Source organism: Lepidochelys kempii, chromosome 6 (assembly GCF_965140265.1).
Source record: "Lepidochelys kempii isolate rLepKem1 chromosome 6, rLepKem1.hap2, whole genome shotgun sequence".
Lineage (NCBI taxonomy): Eukaryota > Metazoa > Chordata > Testudines > Cheloniidae > Lepidochelys > Lepidochelys kempii.
In genome coordinates, this window is record NC_133261.1 from 39,165,353 (window position 1) to 39,183,237 (window position 17,885).

Here is a 17,885-nt window from a genome sequence, read left to right on the forward strand (position 1 = left end):
AATGTCAGAACAGATAATCCATATTCTGTAGTAAGCACCTCAAGACCAACCCAAAGGCTTTAAATCACTGTGTAAAAGAGTAAAAGTCAGAATAATTTACAGGAAGCTCTTATCGATTATTTAACACAATTATTTCCATTTGGAGTATAGCCCGTTTTCACATAAATCTGTACAGATTCTTTCGTCCTAGTTCCTGAGTCTGGACAATTTTTTAATCCATATTGAGCATGTCAGTTATGAAGTAAATTAAGATTCTTTGAGTAGGATCCCTGAGGACAGTTTCTACTTTAGGGAAATCCAAATTCAGAATTCTAGTAGTCTTTGGAGACTCTGGACATATGTACTGTATACATTTTCACCTGCAATATTCATTTGGCCAGCCTTTTTGGAATAAAATCGCTGTTCTAAATTTAAATGAATCTTAGCAGATTTAGCTGGAGCATTCTTTATCTTATCAACTTCTGCTACCTCAAGAGAGCATTTTTCCATATTTATCTTTCTGAATGGATAGCACTGCTGAATTCCTCCTTTCCTGCAGAAAGACAAAGTCTGCTCTTGGATATGTCCTAACATTAATCTCCGGGGTAGAATTTGTACTTAAGAGTTAAATAAGTGATAGATCACACTGATTCCTTAAAGCCTAAGTTTAATAATCTTTGACAGTTCTCTTCTCCTGACCATAAGACACACCATAACCAGGAGGGAGTTGCTCCCTTTGGAAGTAGGTTATAAACAATTTTATCACTTTAGATTATGAAAATTATTTGCTTTTCCAGACTACAAAATTGCATGTCAGTGTATATGAATGGGGAAAAACTGGAAATTAAGACAAACAATAGCAATTAGCAGAATGTAGTCTAGTAAGCACTAACGCTCTTTGTACATTGAGTAATAATTTTTTCTTTATCTTTCCAGACTTGATGGATTTTCCTTTGAGTAAGTATAAACAATAATCTCTCTCTCATCCCCTCCCCCACAGAATATCTGTAACAAAGTTTTAATTTTTGATTGAGACTCTGATGACCTCAACAAACTACTCAAGTTCTGCTCTTTTTTGATGATACGGAATGTCTTCTAATGTACAGTTTGGAGTACTCTACTCCTCATGCTAAAATATGCTTATTAGATGAGCATTGAAACAAAGTTGTGTAAATTGAATACTATGCCTACCATGTAAGGGACCAAGGAACTTATAGGATGCTTTGGAAGCTGCTAGAGCAGTATAAAGGTCCTTCAGTGGCGATCAGAATTGGACCCTTATTTTTGAGATCCAGATTTTTCAAATGTGACTAATGATTTTGGGTGCCAATCTGAGATGCCTTAAACGGGAGTGATTTTCAGAAAATGTGAGCACCTACTTTCTGAAAGTCAGCCCTTTCAGATGTCACAAGTTGGGCACCCAAAACCACATTTTGGGTGCCCATTTGGAACCAGGAATGGGTTGAATAAAGATTGCAGGAGACAAATAAGGGCGGGATCCAGTGCAACAGCAATGTAAAGTCTGCTCAGTTGCTCAGACAGTCCTCTCTGGTCACTTCCTGGAAAGGGTTGGTCACTTACATAGTGAGTAGGAGCCAATCAGGCATCCGCACATCTTGGGTATTCCAATGGGACTTTCTGGGGGGTGTGACCTTCCAGGATTGATGAGGTGGTGCTTCAACCATCTCCCTTGCTGGCAACGGGGGAGTGTTAGAGACCTAGGTTGCAGACCCACTGAAACTGAGAACCTGAACCCCAGGATTCTTATACTTAGGTGTGCTCCCTTCTGGGGCGCCACTGGGCCTGGCTTGTTGGGATGATCCCAGTAAAAATTTTACACTAGCTCAGGGGCATGGACGTGGGTCATGGGGTCTCAAGATCATCCCTTGGGATGGTAACCTTTCCAGTCTATGAAGTATTGGAGGCAGCTTCGCTGCAGACAGGAGTCAAGGATTTTGTGCACGATATATTCTTCATGCCTCTAAATCTTGACTGGTGGGTTGTTGAGACCAATCCAGGAAGGGATTCTCTATGCAGGGCTTGAGAATTGATGCCTGGGACACTTGGTGGATGCAGAGGGACTGGGGAAGTTGAAGCTTATGTGCGACTCTGCTGCACCCTATTTGCAGGTTTGGAAAGGACTGAGGAACTAATTGTCTAACTATTAAGAAGGCCTGATCACCCTGATGTGATTTGCGATGAGCCAGATGTTCTGGTTCACAACAAACACCAAACATTCTTGGTGTTACCAGCCCATAAACAACTTGTAGGCTTTTTTAGCCTCAGCCAGGTATTGCGGAGTTAATCTTGGATATGGTGAATTCACTGGACCCAGTTGATGGCCACCAGCTTTGGGGAGTCTGTGGGTAACACAGGGTGGAAATGGAGATGATATCCAAAATTTGAAAAGAAGGGACTCTGCCCAGAGGAGACATGATCGGCACCATTGTAGGAGTACTTGATGTATGGTAACAGGGAGATTCTGTTTTCCCAATGGAAGTTAATAAAGCACACAAGTATTGTTCCAATACTTGACTTGACTCTCTCCAACTGCCCACTGGTCTGGGAGTGATACGCAGTGGGGGTGGATGCATGAACATCTATTAGTTGGATTATCTTCTGTCAGAATTGAGACACAAATATTGGCTCTCGGTCAGGGATGATTTGGTCTGAGAGCAAATGATGTGTGTCACCAGCAGCTGGGCTGTTGTTTTGGCCAAAGGCTGACAATCACAGGAAATGAAATGGGCCATTTTAATTAGTCAGCCTACAACTATGGTGTGGCCCTCAGAGTGTGGGAGCTTCACAGCAAAGTCCAGAGTGATTGAGATCCAGGTATGGCCAGAGTCTCCAGAGATATTAGGTTCTTACCCAAGGTGTCCTAGTATGAGCACATATGGTGCAAGAATCTGCAAAGGCCCAGACTTCCACATGCATACCAAGCCACCAGAAGAAATGAGTGATCGTGCAAAAAGCCTTGAGGCAACCAAAGAGGCCTGCGAATGGGGCGTCATGGCATAAATGTAATGTCTCTAACAGGGCATGCCCTGGCAAAATGTATATGTACCCACTGGCATATGTCACTCCCATCCCATGTGGATTGTTGCACTTTGGCCATTCCCTTCCTAGGTAGAACCTTCCAGAAAGGTCTTCTTGAGCAACTGTCTGAAGGATGGTTATCAGGTCACGGTGTAAACAAAGTTACAGGGCTTCAGGAGATGGGGTGGTTCTGAGTTGGGCTCCTTGTTTTCTTGGTAATAATCCCCTTTACATAAGAGGGTGTCTGCTTTCCCATTGCTGGTTCCTGGACAGTATGAAATGGTGATGTTAAATCAGGAGAAGAATAGTGCTCACTGGAGCTGTCTTTGGCTCAGGGCCCAAGCCCTCTGGAGATACTCATGTTTTTGTGATTGGGGAATACCTGTACTGGATGTCAAGCCTCTCCGGATAGTGTCACTACTTTTTGAAAGTGGATTTAATGATGAGCAGTTCTGTGTCCAGTATTTCGTAGTTCCGAAATTCAGTGGTGTAAGCTTGCATCAATAATGTGCACAAAGGTGTAGTACTGATTGGGACAGGACAGCCTATTGGTACAGGACAGCACCCAGAGTTATACTAGAAGCATCTGTTTCTACCAGGCTGTTAGTATATGTCTGTTAGTCTGTAAGGTACCACAGGACTCTCTTGCCTGTTTCTACCATGAACTGCTGATTGGGGCCTGGATGTCCTAAAATGGAGGTGGTTGTGAAGGCAATCTTGAGCTGATCGAATGCTTATTATGCTTCAGATGACCAAATGAACTTAATGGATTTGTGGAGAAGGGAGGGTGGGGGGCTATTTTTCCTGAAAAGTTTTAAATGAATCTCTGATAAAATTTTGCTAATCCCAGAAAGTGTTGCATCTCCCGGAGAGTCTGGGTGCCGCCTAGATGTGGATTGCTTCAATTTTCTGATGGTCCATTCAGATTATCTGAGGGGGGAAATGATATACCCCACAAACTCAGAGGATTGCTGGTCAAATGTACATTTATGGAGCTTGACATACACTCCGTACTTCTTTCCAGGATGAACTGGATGTGATCACTGTGCTGCTCAGGAGTCTCAGAAAATATCAGTGTATTATCAAAGTAGAAAATTACAATCTGGTCCAGACTGTCCCAGAACATGTTGTTGACAAAGTGTTGGAAGGTGGCAGGAACATTGGTTAACCCAAATGGCATAACCAGATACACCAAGTGCCAGAGTGTTCGAAATGCGGTCTTCCATTTGTCCCCCGATCTAATCTATGCTGGTTATACGCCCTATGAAGGTCAAATTATACACCAGTAAGGCCCAGGGATCTTCCTGGGAGATTGGACAACAGGAGGGCCCTGTTGATTAGTTTTGACAAGATCCAGTGTGCTCTTTGTCTGGAGAGGGATGTGCAAGGCAATGTGGCAGAGCTGGATTCAGAGTCAGAAGTTGGTAGCCAGAAGATGAACTGGGGTCAGAGATGGAACTGATAGCCAATGGTCAGGAGAGGAGTATAGGGACAGGAGCCAGAAAGAAGACACGAAGCAAGGCAGGAACAGAGGGTAAGTGCAGGAACAGAACTGGAGCATAGCAGGAACTGGGAAGAGTGATTTCAATGCATATCTCAGGGGGCGGGTGAGAGCGGGATCTGACCCGGCAGCAACATACATTCTGCTTGGTTGCTTGGACAGCCCACCCTGGTCACTTCCTGGCTTATGTAGTGGGCATGAGCCAATTGGGCATTCTGATAGGACTTCCTGTGCGGGTCTGTCCTTCCAGGATTGGTGAGGTGATGTTTCATCCGTCTCTCTTTGTGGAGATGAGGGAGTGTCAGACCTCAGGGCCTTCACCATCCCAGGTTCTAGACTCACTGAAACTGAGAACTTGCACCCTCAGATCTTTACAGGTAGACTCCTAGGTTAGAATCCACTGGTAGGAGTTCCCTAGCACCAATGTACTGAAGTCCTTTATGAATATTAGCTCACAGATGAATTTCAAAGCAAACCCTATATTGAGAGGTACTTCCAGATTCCCATTGAACTGATATAGAAAAGACTTTAAAATGTAGAAAATGAATTGTGGTGCTCTGAAATAGGAGATCAAGAACAAATCTTTAAATAAATGGGGGAGGGGTATAGAGAGAGAATTTTTCTGTTTCATTGATCTGCACCTGCAGATGCAAGAATCTGAACACCAAGAGTCAAAAAGGAGTCTTAAACAGAATGAGAAGTCTAAATAACTTAGTCATGTTCAGTTTAGAAGTGACCTTAAGTAAAGATTAAACAGAACATGAAGAACTTTTGACTGTTAGCTGAAGACTTTGAAGTTTGAAGATGTGGAACTTAGAGTGACTATTTTTAGAGTCAATAATTAATCTGCTACTGTGAATCTTTTGTTTCTGTTTTGCAAATGCAAGTTGACTGTTAATGGATTAAAAGTATTTCTGCTTAGAAGAAAAACTTAAAAGGACGTGTCTGTAGATTAAAGGACATTTTAATAACACTGATTCCTTCTCTGAATTGAAGCCTGTTTTACTGCCTGGTACAATTACTTGAACATCTTGGTTCATTCCACTGATGTGGTCCCCTCGTACTCTTTCACAGAAACATTTTTATGTTCTCTGAATAAATTGGTGTATTATTTTTTGTACTAAAGGGTTTAAAGACAAAAGAAACAATTCATTAATGATTTTTCCAATAACTCTGTGATTTTCCTTTAAGAAGCATGAATAAATGCTTATTTCATAAACAAGTTGACATTCGCTAATTCCACTGTATTTCTGACATGCTGTTTTGTTTTGATTTTTGTAGAGAAGGTATGGATACAGATAAAGAAGACCAGCACGGAAGGTACTGTTACACTATTACCAAAATGTGCACTCCAAGAGATTTAATTAGAGACCAGATCCTTGTGGATGAACTCTTTCATTTGTATGGCTTGTCACTGAAGTCTCAGGGGCTGGGCTCCATGTGGGTCTGAGAATTTGCAGGATCAAGGCTTCATGTTAAAGCTAGAATAGAAAGTAACATGAACCTTACTGGGAAAACCTACTGTAAATAAAAATCCTTTCTAAACTTAGTATGACCCCCACAATATTGTTGTAACTAAAGACCAACAGCTACTTAGTGTATACAAAAGCAATTATTAGAAAATTATGTAGAAAATAATGGCAATAAACCTGTGACTTTGTAATTTAACTTCCTCCTCATCAGGTTGGAATATACAGACCAACAAGGCAGAATAAAAAATGCAAGGTAAACTATTTTATTTTTTAACTAACTTACTGAAAAAAGATGATATTCTTGTTTTCCTGTCACGTTAGGGACTTTGTGCATCTGTGCCTGAGTCTCAAAGTAAAAGCTTATATCTGGGTTTTTTTCTGTTTGGCTTTTCCATCTGTTTTCAGTTTTAAAGATTTGTTCTTTTAAGAACTGCATACAATTTTATGAAAATACTAATATAGTATATTTTTATTGGAAATGTGTAATTAAAAAGCAATTTCCATTAACATTAAATAGAAATAGCATGGCTAACTCCCTTTACATTGAACCAAAAGCATTGCATGCGAAAAGTGTTATAGCATTACCAGGCTGTAAAGTGCTACAGTACATAATATATATAATTTATAATATAATAATATATATAAAACAAACAAAAAAAGCCACTTTGAATTTGAACGTGCAATGTCAAAATGATACGCTGCTCTGCAGTTTCTCTAAGCAATAGGAAGAGCCTAGTGTAGGGCTGTTCTCCAAAATATTTTTAACAGTAATTTATAGGATGAATAGGAAACTTATTTACATAAAGCACAAACTTCAGCAAGGAATTTGAATATTGTAGTGAATTATAGTATTTACACTTTTTAATGCTATTCTTTGGCATGAATTGTTATCTCATCCAGTTCTGTACACAGGGGTACTTATGCATCTATGATCTTGATCTTGATTTTTACATAATTCTTGTAGTACCTCAGTAGATATGCTCAGATACCCAGGCAGCAGTATAAAAAACCTAAGATAGATAGGTAGAACCTGCTTATCAGATAATGTTAGTATTTATTGTAAATAAGGCAGCATACAGTGCTGCCTATGATATGAGTATCTGATGCTAAATTAGGGCCCCATCCTTTCACCTTTACTCCCATAAATAACCCTTATTCACACAAGTAATTAACTTTTAATATTCACTTCAGTGGGACTACTTTTGTGTGTGTCTCCTTATGAATAAGGGGTGCAGGGTGGGCCTTGTAGTCTACTACTTTAAAATTAGTTGTTTTTTATTTTTTCTGACCGTTTGAAACTTCATTATGCTATTCAATCTTAAATTTTGTTATTGCTTAGAGAGGCTCATAGCCAGATTGAAAAAAGACGTCGAGATAAAATGAACAGTTTTATTGATGAATTGGCATCTTTGGTACCAACGTGCAATGCTATGTCCCGAAAGCTAGATAAACTTACTGTACTGAGAATGGCTGTTCAGCATATGAAAACATTACGAGGTGAGTTAAAAAAATTCTTATCTTTGTTCTGCATTGAGCTATGAGGTGTGTTCTGGTCTGGAGCTTACGAACTGAGAGCATGGTCCATATGTGTTAGCATGGACATCACTGTACCTTCTGCAGAATCCCTTATTTATATTAGCTTACTCATGCTCTTGGCAGACATAATCTCTGTGAGGGATGATAAAGTGGTAGAATCGTGGCACAAATTGACTCTGCTTTGACAGCATTCATTTAAATCAGCTTTGAGACCAAAAGCAGTCTGAAACTGGCTTACTAATTAAGGGCAATGTAAGTTTGCAGTTAAACAATGCAGAAGACAGGCAACATAAAGGCAAGTTTTGTACAGGAAAGGTAACTCACCCATGTGGTGCATAATGCATAGTGTAGGGACGCAAAATCCAGCCCCAAAACCCAGGATCAGTGTACAGAAGAGTATCATCTATAAACAGGTTTACTGCCATTTCCTGCTGTTTCATATCAGAGAAATGGGCTGTTAGGGTCTCTGGATCCATTTAATCGTTGATCCAGTAGATCCTCACTCAGCCCAGCCCATTCTTGTTTATGCAGGCCAGCACAGAGACCCCTCTGTGACACATAGGCTGTGCCCTCCAGGACTTAATATTGTTGCTGAAGATCTTATGCCAGCTTTCTGCACCTGGGTGAATTTCAGCTGTAATGTATATTTTATTATATATATTTAACCAGAAAAGCAGGACAACAAAATGCTACAAGTATAAAATACTAAGGTTGAGGTTTCTGTAGGAGCATTACCTTTTGAATTTTGAGATTTGTGTGGTTAACTTTTTCACTACAGTTTTATCAAAACAAGTATTTAACATTTAACATCTCTGTTTTGTTTAAAAAAAAAGAAAAGAAAGAAAAGACTAGGAGAGAGGGAGAAGAAAACACAAATGGTAACTTTGCTACAGTTCTGTAAAATAGAAACCATATATAACTAACGAACTTTTCGGTGGAATAGGTTCCCCAAACCACCCCAATGTAACTATCGATGCTAATGTGTTTACTGAACAATATGGTCATGTAAAGAACTACAAATAATGACTCACTAGAAATTTAGCACTATATGCACAAAAGCAATATATAGATGAATTTTTATTTTGAAAATTTGAAGACAGTTCCTCAGAGATGTCTGTCTACATGATTAACTGTTTGAGTTAACACTGCTTACCCCTCTGATTGAGTTATACATGCACAAGATCTAGATACTCTTTAACCGGGAAAAGTACATATTAATTCAATGCTGTGCTAACTCAGACAGCTGACTGGCTCTTTTGGCCAAACTTTCAAAGAATTTGTAATTTCGTTGAGATTGTATGGCTATCTTCAACCCAAAAGAAAAATTTTGGAGATAATTAATGGCAGCTCAAAACAAGGTTACATAGAGACTTTCCTAACAGAAGCCTAACTATAGCATTCTCTGTCTATTTTTATTAATTTACAAGATTGGCGTGCTTTTATCTGAGGATGGGGAGAAAAACAGTTTTGGCACTTGAGTATTGTATATAAACTGTTAGTATGGGTTTTACTGCAGAGATGGTACAGAGTGTAACTAAGTTAATGAAAAGATAGATATATATAGTTAAATAGCTGAAATCTAAATAAATATATATAGTGCCATAATTATGCAGGTTACTTTAATAATTGTCAGTAGTTGAGGTGGGAAGGTGGCTCAGAGGAGGACCAGGAGGCATTCATTTTGTTTCTGTCTTGTGAATTATCAGGCATTACATCTTACATTACATTTGTTGTCTCTTACCCTGTTAAAGAATCTAACTTCCTGTGCTACTTTTAATTGGTAAGGCTATAATTTTCCATCAGCATCCTCATTACCAATTTAACTCAATTTATTGCTTTTCAAAGGACATTGTATCAGAAGAATTACTTTAGAATTGGTACGACATGGGTGGCATGACAGCATTGGAAGCTGCCTCATCTGTAGAAGTGAATGGTAGTTCATTCTCAATGCTTATGCAAATTCTTGGCCTCTGATGAGACATGAACAGTAAGAATTGGATTGAGATCACCAGTTCATTTCACATAGGCCACTGAGTAGCCATCAGATAGTAATGACTTTCAGCCACTGTTGACTAGAGTCTACATTCAAGAAATTATTTAAAGATGGAAAACAAAAGTCCCTTCAATAATTTCTCAGTTTTTGTTCTGTCGTGGAGAGCACACTTGGACAGGGCACAGCAAAACATTTGGAAAATACTTGTGTGAAGATGAATATTCTTATTCCTTAAAGCAGTGGTTCTCAAACTGGGGATCAGGACCCCAAAGTGGGTCGGAACCCCATTTTAGTGGGGTCGCCGGGGCTGGCTTAGACTTGCTGGGGCCTGTGGCCAAAGCCCAAGCCCCCCTACCCAGGGCTGAAGCTGAAGCCCAAGCCCAACTGCCTGGGGCCAAAGCCCAATGGCTTCAGCCCTGGGCAGTGTGGCTCAGGTTACTGGCCCCCTGCCTGGGACTGAAGCCCTTAGGTTTCAATTTTGCAGCCCCCCCCCCTTTGGGGCAGTGGGGCTCGGGCTTTGGCTTTGTCCCCCCACTCAGGACAGCAGGGCTCGGGCGAGCTCAGTCCCCACTCTTGGGGTCATGTAGTAATTTTTGTTGTCAGAAGGGGGTCGCGGTGCAATGAAGTTTGAGAAACCCCGCCTTAAAGGGTTATTAACGGTTGAATTACTGCCTATTCTTGTCTTCAGTGTGTACTTCAGTGTTTTTTCCAGCCAGCGTTCAATCTTTTCTGAGTTGTCTTCAGCTGGGTTCCACTTGTGAAAAAGATACTAGCAATTAGAATACAGCTGGAAAAAAACATGAGGGAGCATCAAAAGGCATGGAAGAAAAAGTCTTTGTAAACAAGAGTATATTTCTGTATAGTAGATGGATGTATATTAAGTTTATTTACAGGAGGTATTCACTCTTTTCTTTTTTCTTTAAGGTGCCACAAACCCATATACAGAAGCAAACTACAAACCTGCTTTTCTCTCAGATGATGAATTAAAACATCTTATTCTCAGGGTATATTTCAACTTAAAAATGCTAAATTTAAAACTTTCGTTTAAAAAATGTATAAATTTAATTCTCATGAAGGGAAAGATCCCAGTAATTATGTCTTTAGCCAGACCCATAGGGCAACTTGAGATAGATAGTCTTGATTTTCAAAGATAATAAACCCCTGCAACTCCACTTTGAAGTTAGTGGAATTTGAGAGGATACTCAACACCTGAAAGTCCAGCCACAAGTATCAGGTTGGGCACCTAAAAATGGAAGGACCAAAAATAAGTGGCCAGTTCAAAATATTTTCACATAAAAGCATTTTGACATAAAAGTACCCTACCACCTAGTTGTCAGGATTTTCAGTTGTTTGGTTAATTAAGTTAGAAGTAAATAAATGAACACTGTTGTTTTCAGCTCATTTCTTATTGGCTCATGGCCTTTTTTACAAAAAAAACCAAAAAACAACCCACCATCATTTGATACAATTTTCAGCATATAATCAGTTGATGCATAAAAGTCATAACTAAGATTGGTGAGGAAAAAACATACAGATGTATTTCAACTGATTGCAAAAAGAAAATCTATATGCTTTGTCAGCACTATAAAAACATAAGCTATAGCCTTTTTGTTCTAATACTTAAGCACAGACTTAGAAATTGATTTAATAGGCTTGCAGTGCTTCACAAATCTCATTTAAATGACCAAATAGCATATATGCAGGACTGAGTTATTTAAACAGTTCTGTGATTTATATGAATTTACAAAATTAGGGCCTGATCCACACAAATGCTCATGTACATGAGTCCTCTTGAGTTAAGTGGAACTACTCACATGCAGAGAAATGTCTGCAAGATCCGGGCCACACTTATTTTCCAAAAGAAGTCAAATGAATTTAAAATGTAATAAATATAGGTCAAACACAAGAAGATTAGTTACTGTTTTTTTAAAAAATTAATTTAAGGAATTGCTTAGTGTACCACTATAATATTACATGAAAAGATGTGAGCTTTTACTACTGCTGAAATTGTCTTTATATTCTTGTCATTATTAAGAAAAGTAGTGCCAAAAATCTAATTCCAAGTGCAAAAAGATTTTTAAGCTTTTATCATAATTTCAAAGTTTGTTAATTCAGTTATTTCTATAGATGCAACGATATTAATGTTAATATCGAAATCCTACTGTGTAACAAAGGTAACTAAATGCTAAAAAGATGTAATTGTTTTTTAAAAATAATACAATTATCTTTCCTCATTAGGCAGCAGATGGATTTCTGTTTGTTGTGGGCTGTGATAGAGGGAAGATACTGTTTGTTTCAGAATCTGTCTTCAAGATCCTCAACTACAGTCAGGTATTGTTGGGAACTGTACCTTGGGAACTAATAATGGACAGACCTCAAGAGATTGAAAGGTTTTCATAGAATTATAGAATATCAGGATTGGAAGGGACCCCAGAAGGTCATCTAGTCCAACCCCCTGCTCAAAACAGGACCAATTCCCAGTTAAATCATCCCAGCCAGGGCTTTGTCAAGCCTGACCTTAAAAACCTCTAAGGAAGGAGATTCTACCACCTCCCTAGGTAACGCATTCCAGTGTTTCACCACCCTCTTAGTGAAAAAGTTTTTCCTAATATCCAATCTAAACCTTCCCCACTGCAACTTGAGACCATTACTCCTCGTTCTGTCATCTGCTACCATTGAGAACAGTCTAGAGCCATCCTCTTTGGAACCCACTTTCAGGTAGTTGAAAGCAGCTATCAAATCCCCCCTCATTCTTCTCTTCTGCAGACTAAACAATCCCAGCTCCCTCAGCCTCTCCTCATAAGTCATGTGTTCCAGACCCCTAATCATTTTTGTTGCCCTTCGCTGGACTCTCTCCAATTTATCCACATCCTTCTTGAAGTGTGGGGCCCAAAACTGGACACAGTACTCCAGATGAGGCCTCACCAATGTCGAATAGAGGGGAACGATCACGTCCCTCGATCTGCTCGCTATGCCCCTACTTATACATCCCAAAATGCCATTGGCCTTCTTGGCAACAAGGGCACACTGCTGACTCATATCCAGCTTCTCGTCCACTGTCACCCCTAGGTCCTTTTCCGCAGAACTGCTGCCTAGCCATTCGGTCCCTAGTCTGTAGCTGTGCATTGGGTTCTTCCATCCTAAGTGCAGGACCCTGCACTTATCCTTATTGAACCTCATCAGATTTCTTTTGGCCCAATCCTCCAATTTGTCTAGGTCTTTCTGTATCCTATCCCTCCCCTCCAGCGTATCTACCACTCCTCCCAGTTTAGTATCATCTGCAAATTTGCTGAGAGTGCAATCCACACCGTCCTCCAGATCATTTATGAAGATATTGAACAAAACCGGCCCCAGGACCGACCCTTGGGGTACTCCACTTGATACTGTTTTGTTTGGATACACATCTAAACTTGGGCGTATTCATCTGAAATGTCTTTGTTTGAGTCTAGAATTATTTCAGAAACCGGCTAATCTGCAAGATTTACAAAAATTTCTGGTTTCTGCTGGATTGGAAAAAAACTTCCTTTGGTAATACTGCTTCTGGTTTCAGCTGCACCCAGGAAGTGCAGAGGAATATCTACTCTACTTTACCACTTACAAAACTATCTGATTGTTTTTTTGTTTCACCTCTAAAAAAGCTTGGGATAACATTATCAGAAGTGCCTAAATGACTTAGGCTCCTAGATGAATTTTGAAAGTGGCGCTTAGGCTCTGATGTCAGTTGGACACTTTTGAAAATTTTACTCTTGTTCTGGAAAATGTTTCCATTTAGTTCCTGTTTTATCTAACTTGATTGCCCTTCCCTTCTTGTTAATTAAGTAAAGTCACATAAGGTTTGTACTGGGAGTCAACTTTTGTCATCAGGCAACAGGAACCCTCTGTGTAGACAATGTTGCATTTAAATCAGTTTACCAACAAATCAAAATGCATTTGAGTCGATAGTAGCTGGATGTGGGGGAAAATGCCAGTATTATATAAGTAGATGTTCATGGGAACAGTGCAAGGGAGAATGATTTAAATATGGGTGAGATTTGACAAGATGAGGAATCTGAGCAAAGTACAAATTATTCTTATGCTACCATCTAACAGGATAAGCAACACTGAAAAATAATTAGCATAATCATACCAAAGGTTTAATGTACACTTAATACAAGGCTTGACTTTTACCAAACCTCTTGTTATGATACTACCATATCCTTAATTTTCTGTACCCTCTTCTCCATCATTAATATTCTATGAACTTCAAAACTAAATTCAAAAAAATACTCTCTTGGCCAGCCTTTCGTTCAGGGTACATATTCTAAAAGCTTTGAGAGACATGACTATGTTTTAGTTGTGATTTTACAATGAATACTTGATATATAATTGGGAATAAACCTTTTCAGGGGAAAAAAGAGGCCCAAACTTTGACTGCAATAGACTGAACAGGCTGTCATTGTAGACTGACAAACTAAGTGACTCTTTAAAATGTATGCAATATTTCCCAAATTTTAACATATGTATTTATTTTTAATTTCTGATTTAATATTCCATATCTACAGAATGATCTGATTGGTCAGAGTTTGTTTGACTACCTTCATCCTAAGGATATTGCAAAAGTTAAAGAGCAGCTCTCTTCTTCTGATACTGCACCACGAGAAAGGCTCATAGATGCAAAAAGTGAGTATTTCTTTCCTTGAAATGTTAGTGTATCTTAAACTTAATATACATTTGTATCATCTCCTTTGTTTTAATACCATCAATTAAATGCTGGTTAATAGTGTTCACTTCCATAGGGCCTTCCAATTAAGGATCTCAAAGTATTAATATTTACAAATACTAATGAATTAATTCGTACAAATGGATTAATGAATATTTCCCCGTTTTACAAATGGAGAGACTGAATTACAGAGAGGTCAAGTGACTTGCACAGGGTCATACAAGAAGTCTTTTTAATAGAGCCAGGAATAGAATCTAGATCTCCAGACTTCCTTTCCTGTTGTTTTAACCACATGACCATTCTTCTGCAAGCATTGCAACAAAATGGTAAATGACTGCCTAGGAAGGAGTACTGCAGAAAGGGGTCTCATAGTGGATCACAAGCTAAATATGAGTCAACAGTGTAAAAAAAGCAACCATCATTCTGGAATGTATTAGCAGGAGTGTTGTAAGCAAGACACAAGAAGTAATTCTTCTGCTCTACTCCATGCTGATTAGGCCTCAACTGGAGTATTGTATCCAGTTCCTGGCACCATATTTCAGGAAAGATGTGAACAAATTGGAGAAAATCCAGAGAAGAGCAACAAAAATGATTAAAGGTCTAGAAAACATGATGTATGAGGGAAGATTGAAAAAATTGGGTTTGTTTTGTCTGGAGAAGAGAAGACTAAGAAGGGACATGATAACAGTTTTCAAGTACATAAAAGGTCGTTACAAGGAGGAAGGGGAAAAATTGTTCTCCTTAACCTCTGAGGATAGGACAAGACGCAGTGGGCTTAAATTGCAACAAGGGTGATTTAGATTGGACATTAGGAAAAACTTCCTAACTGTCAGGATGGTTAAGCATTGGAATAATTTGCCTAGAGAGGTTGTGGAACCTCCGTCGTTGGAGATTTCTAAGAGCAGATTAGACAAACACCTGTCAGGGATGGTCTAGATAGTACTTAGTCCTGCCACGAGTGCAGGGGACTGGACTAGATGACCTCTCGAGGTCTCTTCCAGTCCTACAATTCTGTTGCCGGCACCCAGTGCCAGAGGCGAGCAACAGCAGGGGTTCGCTGCCCGGTATGCATCACCCAATAATCACAACGGGGTGGAGAAGCAGAAAAGTTTATTTGAAGCTTCAAAGAAGGTACAGGGAGATTAGAATCTCAAATCCTACATACAGAGCAGGAAGTTACACAGGCTTTTATACATCCTTCCTTCAGCATACTTATCCAATAGCAAGCTGCCCTAAGTATCCATATAGCCGGCCAATCCAGTTACCAGCTAGTTCCCTTGTTCTCTGTACCAGCTGTTAAACCATACATAAAGCTGCTTTATTCAGCATTGTTCTTCCATATCTGTCTTGTTTGGCCTTGTTTAGTTTCAGGCAGTCTGACTCTGCAATATATTGTTGCAGATCCTCAGCATCACTGCTGCAAGTGCCTCCAGGCGGGGGGGCCAAGGACACTTGGGCCTACTGCGCGTAACTGCTGCGAGCGCCTTCAGGCCGGGGGGGCGGGCCAAGGACACTTGGGCGTAGTGGGAGGGGGCTTCATCGACACTCGTGGTCTTCCATCCCTTCGAGTTACCTAGTGGCCATGCCCCATTGTCCCCAACAATTCTATGATGTAGGTCATTATTAATCTTTGTGACAGACCTCTCAAAGGGTTTGGGGGGGATGTGGTGATTGGAAACTGTTAGCATTAATATTCATGAAAACAGATCTTGCAGTCACTGTGATCTTGATGATATTCAGCCTTAGATTTTCCTTTTCTTAATCTACTCACATTATCTGTTAGGTACAGGAGCCTTTAACCAACTAGTTTGAGTCTAAATGCCAGTTTAAAATGTAGCATCCAGTAACTGCCCAGACAAGGGGAGAAATGCATATTCAAGGAAACGAGTTCATTGCCATTAAGGCCTTGTCTTTGCTAAGAAAAACTATGTGTTCTTACCTCATGTTGGTAAGCTTCAGTTAACTAACATGAGGTAAAATCCTAAGAAGACCAAGCAGTCTGTAGTTATCACGTGAGTTAGCAGATCGAGTTGAACACTATGGTAGAAACTAGAGTTCACTTGAACCTGCCAAGCTCACGTGAAAACTACAAACTACATTGTCTTTGCTAGGATTTTACCTCATGTTAGTTAACTGGAAGTAAGAACACACCCTTTGTCCTACTAAAGATGCACCCTGTGTGTGAGGCTGGGTGATGTAATTAAACAGTGTGGATGACTTGTTTCTTCCTTGTTGATTGGGAAGCCCTTTCTTGAGGGGGAATGTATTCTGGAGTAATCCTGAAACAACTCTGTGACAGGGAGTAAGGGCTGTTACAGAAACTTTGAATCTTTTTGAAATGACTTGTGACCTTTGGAGTGACTTGTTTCTTGGGAAGAGTAAGAAACTGACAATATAAATAATATTTATCCAACTTAGATAGTACAGTCAGATAATATATGATTTTTATACAGTTAAAGGTACCTGAATTTGTTGGTAGCTAGTGAACTTTGTGTTTGCTTTATACAGCAATATGGTCAGTGAGTTAGGAAGCTACTACTAACCGTGGCTGTCCTCTTTTGTAGATTGGAAATCCTTGTAATGGAAGAATGGCAGGAAGCTGTAGCTTCTTGCACTTGGCAGAGTATTGTGAACTTTGACCCTAGGTCTATGGCTTTTTGGGATAAGTAGTTTAATAACCAGGTGACCATTTTGTTTTAGAATTTTGTGATCTGGTTAACTTTAAAGAAAGTTGTTTTATTAAGCAAATTTTCCTATTTAAAGTGGTGCTCTAGTCTCTTTGCAACACATGCAAGTTTATTAATACAGTTTCTGAGGATGGGGAATTAATAGGCTCCTTTGTGTGCAAAAAAATTATCTTTTTATGTTCCGTTGTGGTGCTTTGCACACACAAAATTGCAGCTGTAAATTTAGAAGCCACTTATGAAAATTTGACCAAATAAGTCTGTTCCTCACAAGCACATGTGTGTATATATAACTTCTGTGGTTGCAGAATCAAGGCCAATTATTTTTGTGAGGCAGAAAGATACTCACATGCTTAAATGTTTGCAGGAACATGCTGATCCATTGAAAGTATCCTATATGTTGAGTATTTTACTTCTGAGAGATATCTATCTATCTATCTATCGGACCACTTAATATTCTATAATTTTGAAATCATTTAAAAGTATCTGATACTATGTACACCATATACCACTTTAATACCCCATTTATATATAAAAACATGCAAGTTATGACAAAGTATGAGGTCATAATTTGCTTTTTTTGTGAAGTGTCAAGTGTCCAAATTCCTGGGGTAGCCACTAACAGTAACCTGGGATTAACAGTATGCACTGGAAAACATTTGAACACCATGTATGCTGTTAACATCTCACATTATCAGGATCTTGGCCCATGTATTATTTTGAAGTCTGGGTGCAGGGAACTCTAAGGGCCAGGTTCAGCCTCAGTGTAAGCAGACGCAACTCCAGTGACATGAATAGAATTATGCCTGTCTGCACCAAACTCTCAAATAAGGAATCCCAAATGCCATACATATCTTGTAAGTTTACCAAAGGCCCTATTAATAGTTTGTAGCATCTGGGCCAACTGCAAAGTTATAGAGTTCAAAGGAATCACAAAATCTATTGCAAAGACAATGTAGGTTTTTACAACAATTCTCTGACT

General features: G+C 39.4%; 1 protein-coding gene across 13 annotated transcripts in view; it reads left to right on the forward strand.

Annotated features, from left to right (window-relative positions):
* BMAL1 (basic helix-loop-helix ARNT like 1) overlaps positions 1 to 17,885 on the forward strand; it is an 85,027-nt gene that overhangs the window by 39,608 nt on the left and 27,534 nt on the right. For 11 of the 13 annotated variants that reach the window (XR_012159356.1, XM_073347644.1, XM_073347642.1 and 8 more), the window contains 8 exons: positions 916 to 936; positions 5,801 to 5,839; positions 6,203 to 6,244; positions 7,331 to 7,488; positions 8,361 to 8,405; positions 10,445 to 10,524; positions 11,759 to 11,851; positions 14,062 to 14,179. Coding sequence is in view for 12 of the 13 variants with exons in the window: in XM_073347644.1 (XP_073203745.1) it covers positions 916 to 936; positions 5,801 to 5,839; positions 6,203 to 6,244; positions 7,331 to 7,488; positions 8,361 to 8,405; positions 10,445 to 10,524; positions 11,759 to 11,851; positions 14,062 to 14,179 (596 nt within the window). In the remaining variant the exon portion in view is untranslated. The remainder of the gene's footprint in view (positions 1 to 915; positions 937 to 5,800; positions 5,840 to 6,202; positions 6,245 to 7,330; positions 7,489 to 8,360; positions 8,406 to 10,444; positions 10,525 to 11,758; positions 11,852 to 14,061; positions 14,180 to 17,885) is intronic. The other 2 variants (XM_073347651.1, XM_073347652.1) reach the window with 1 other exon arrangement.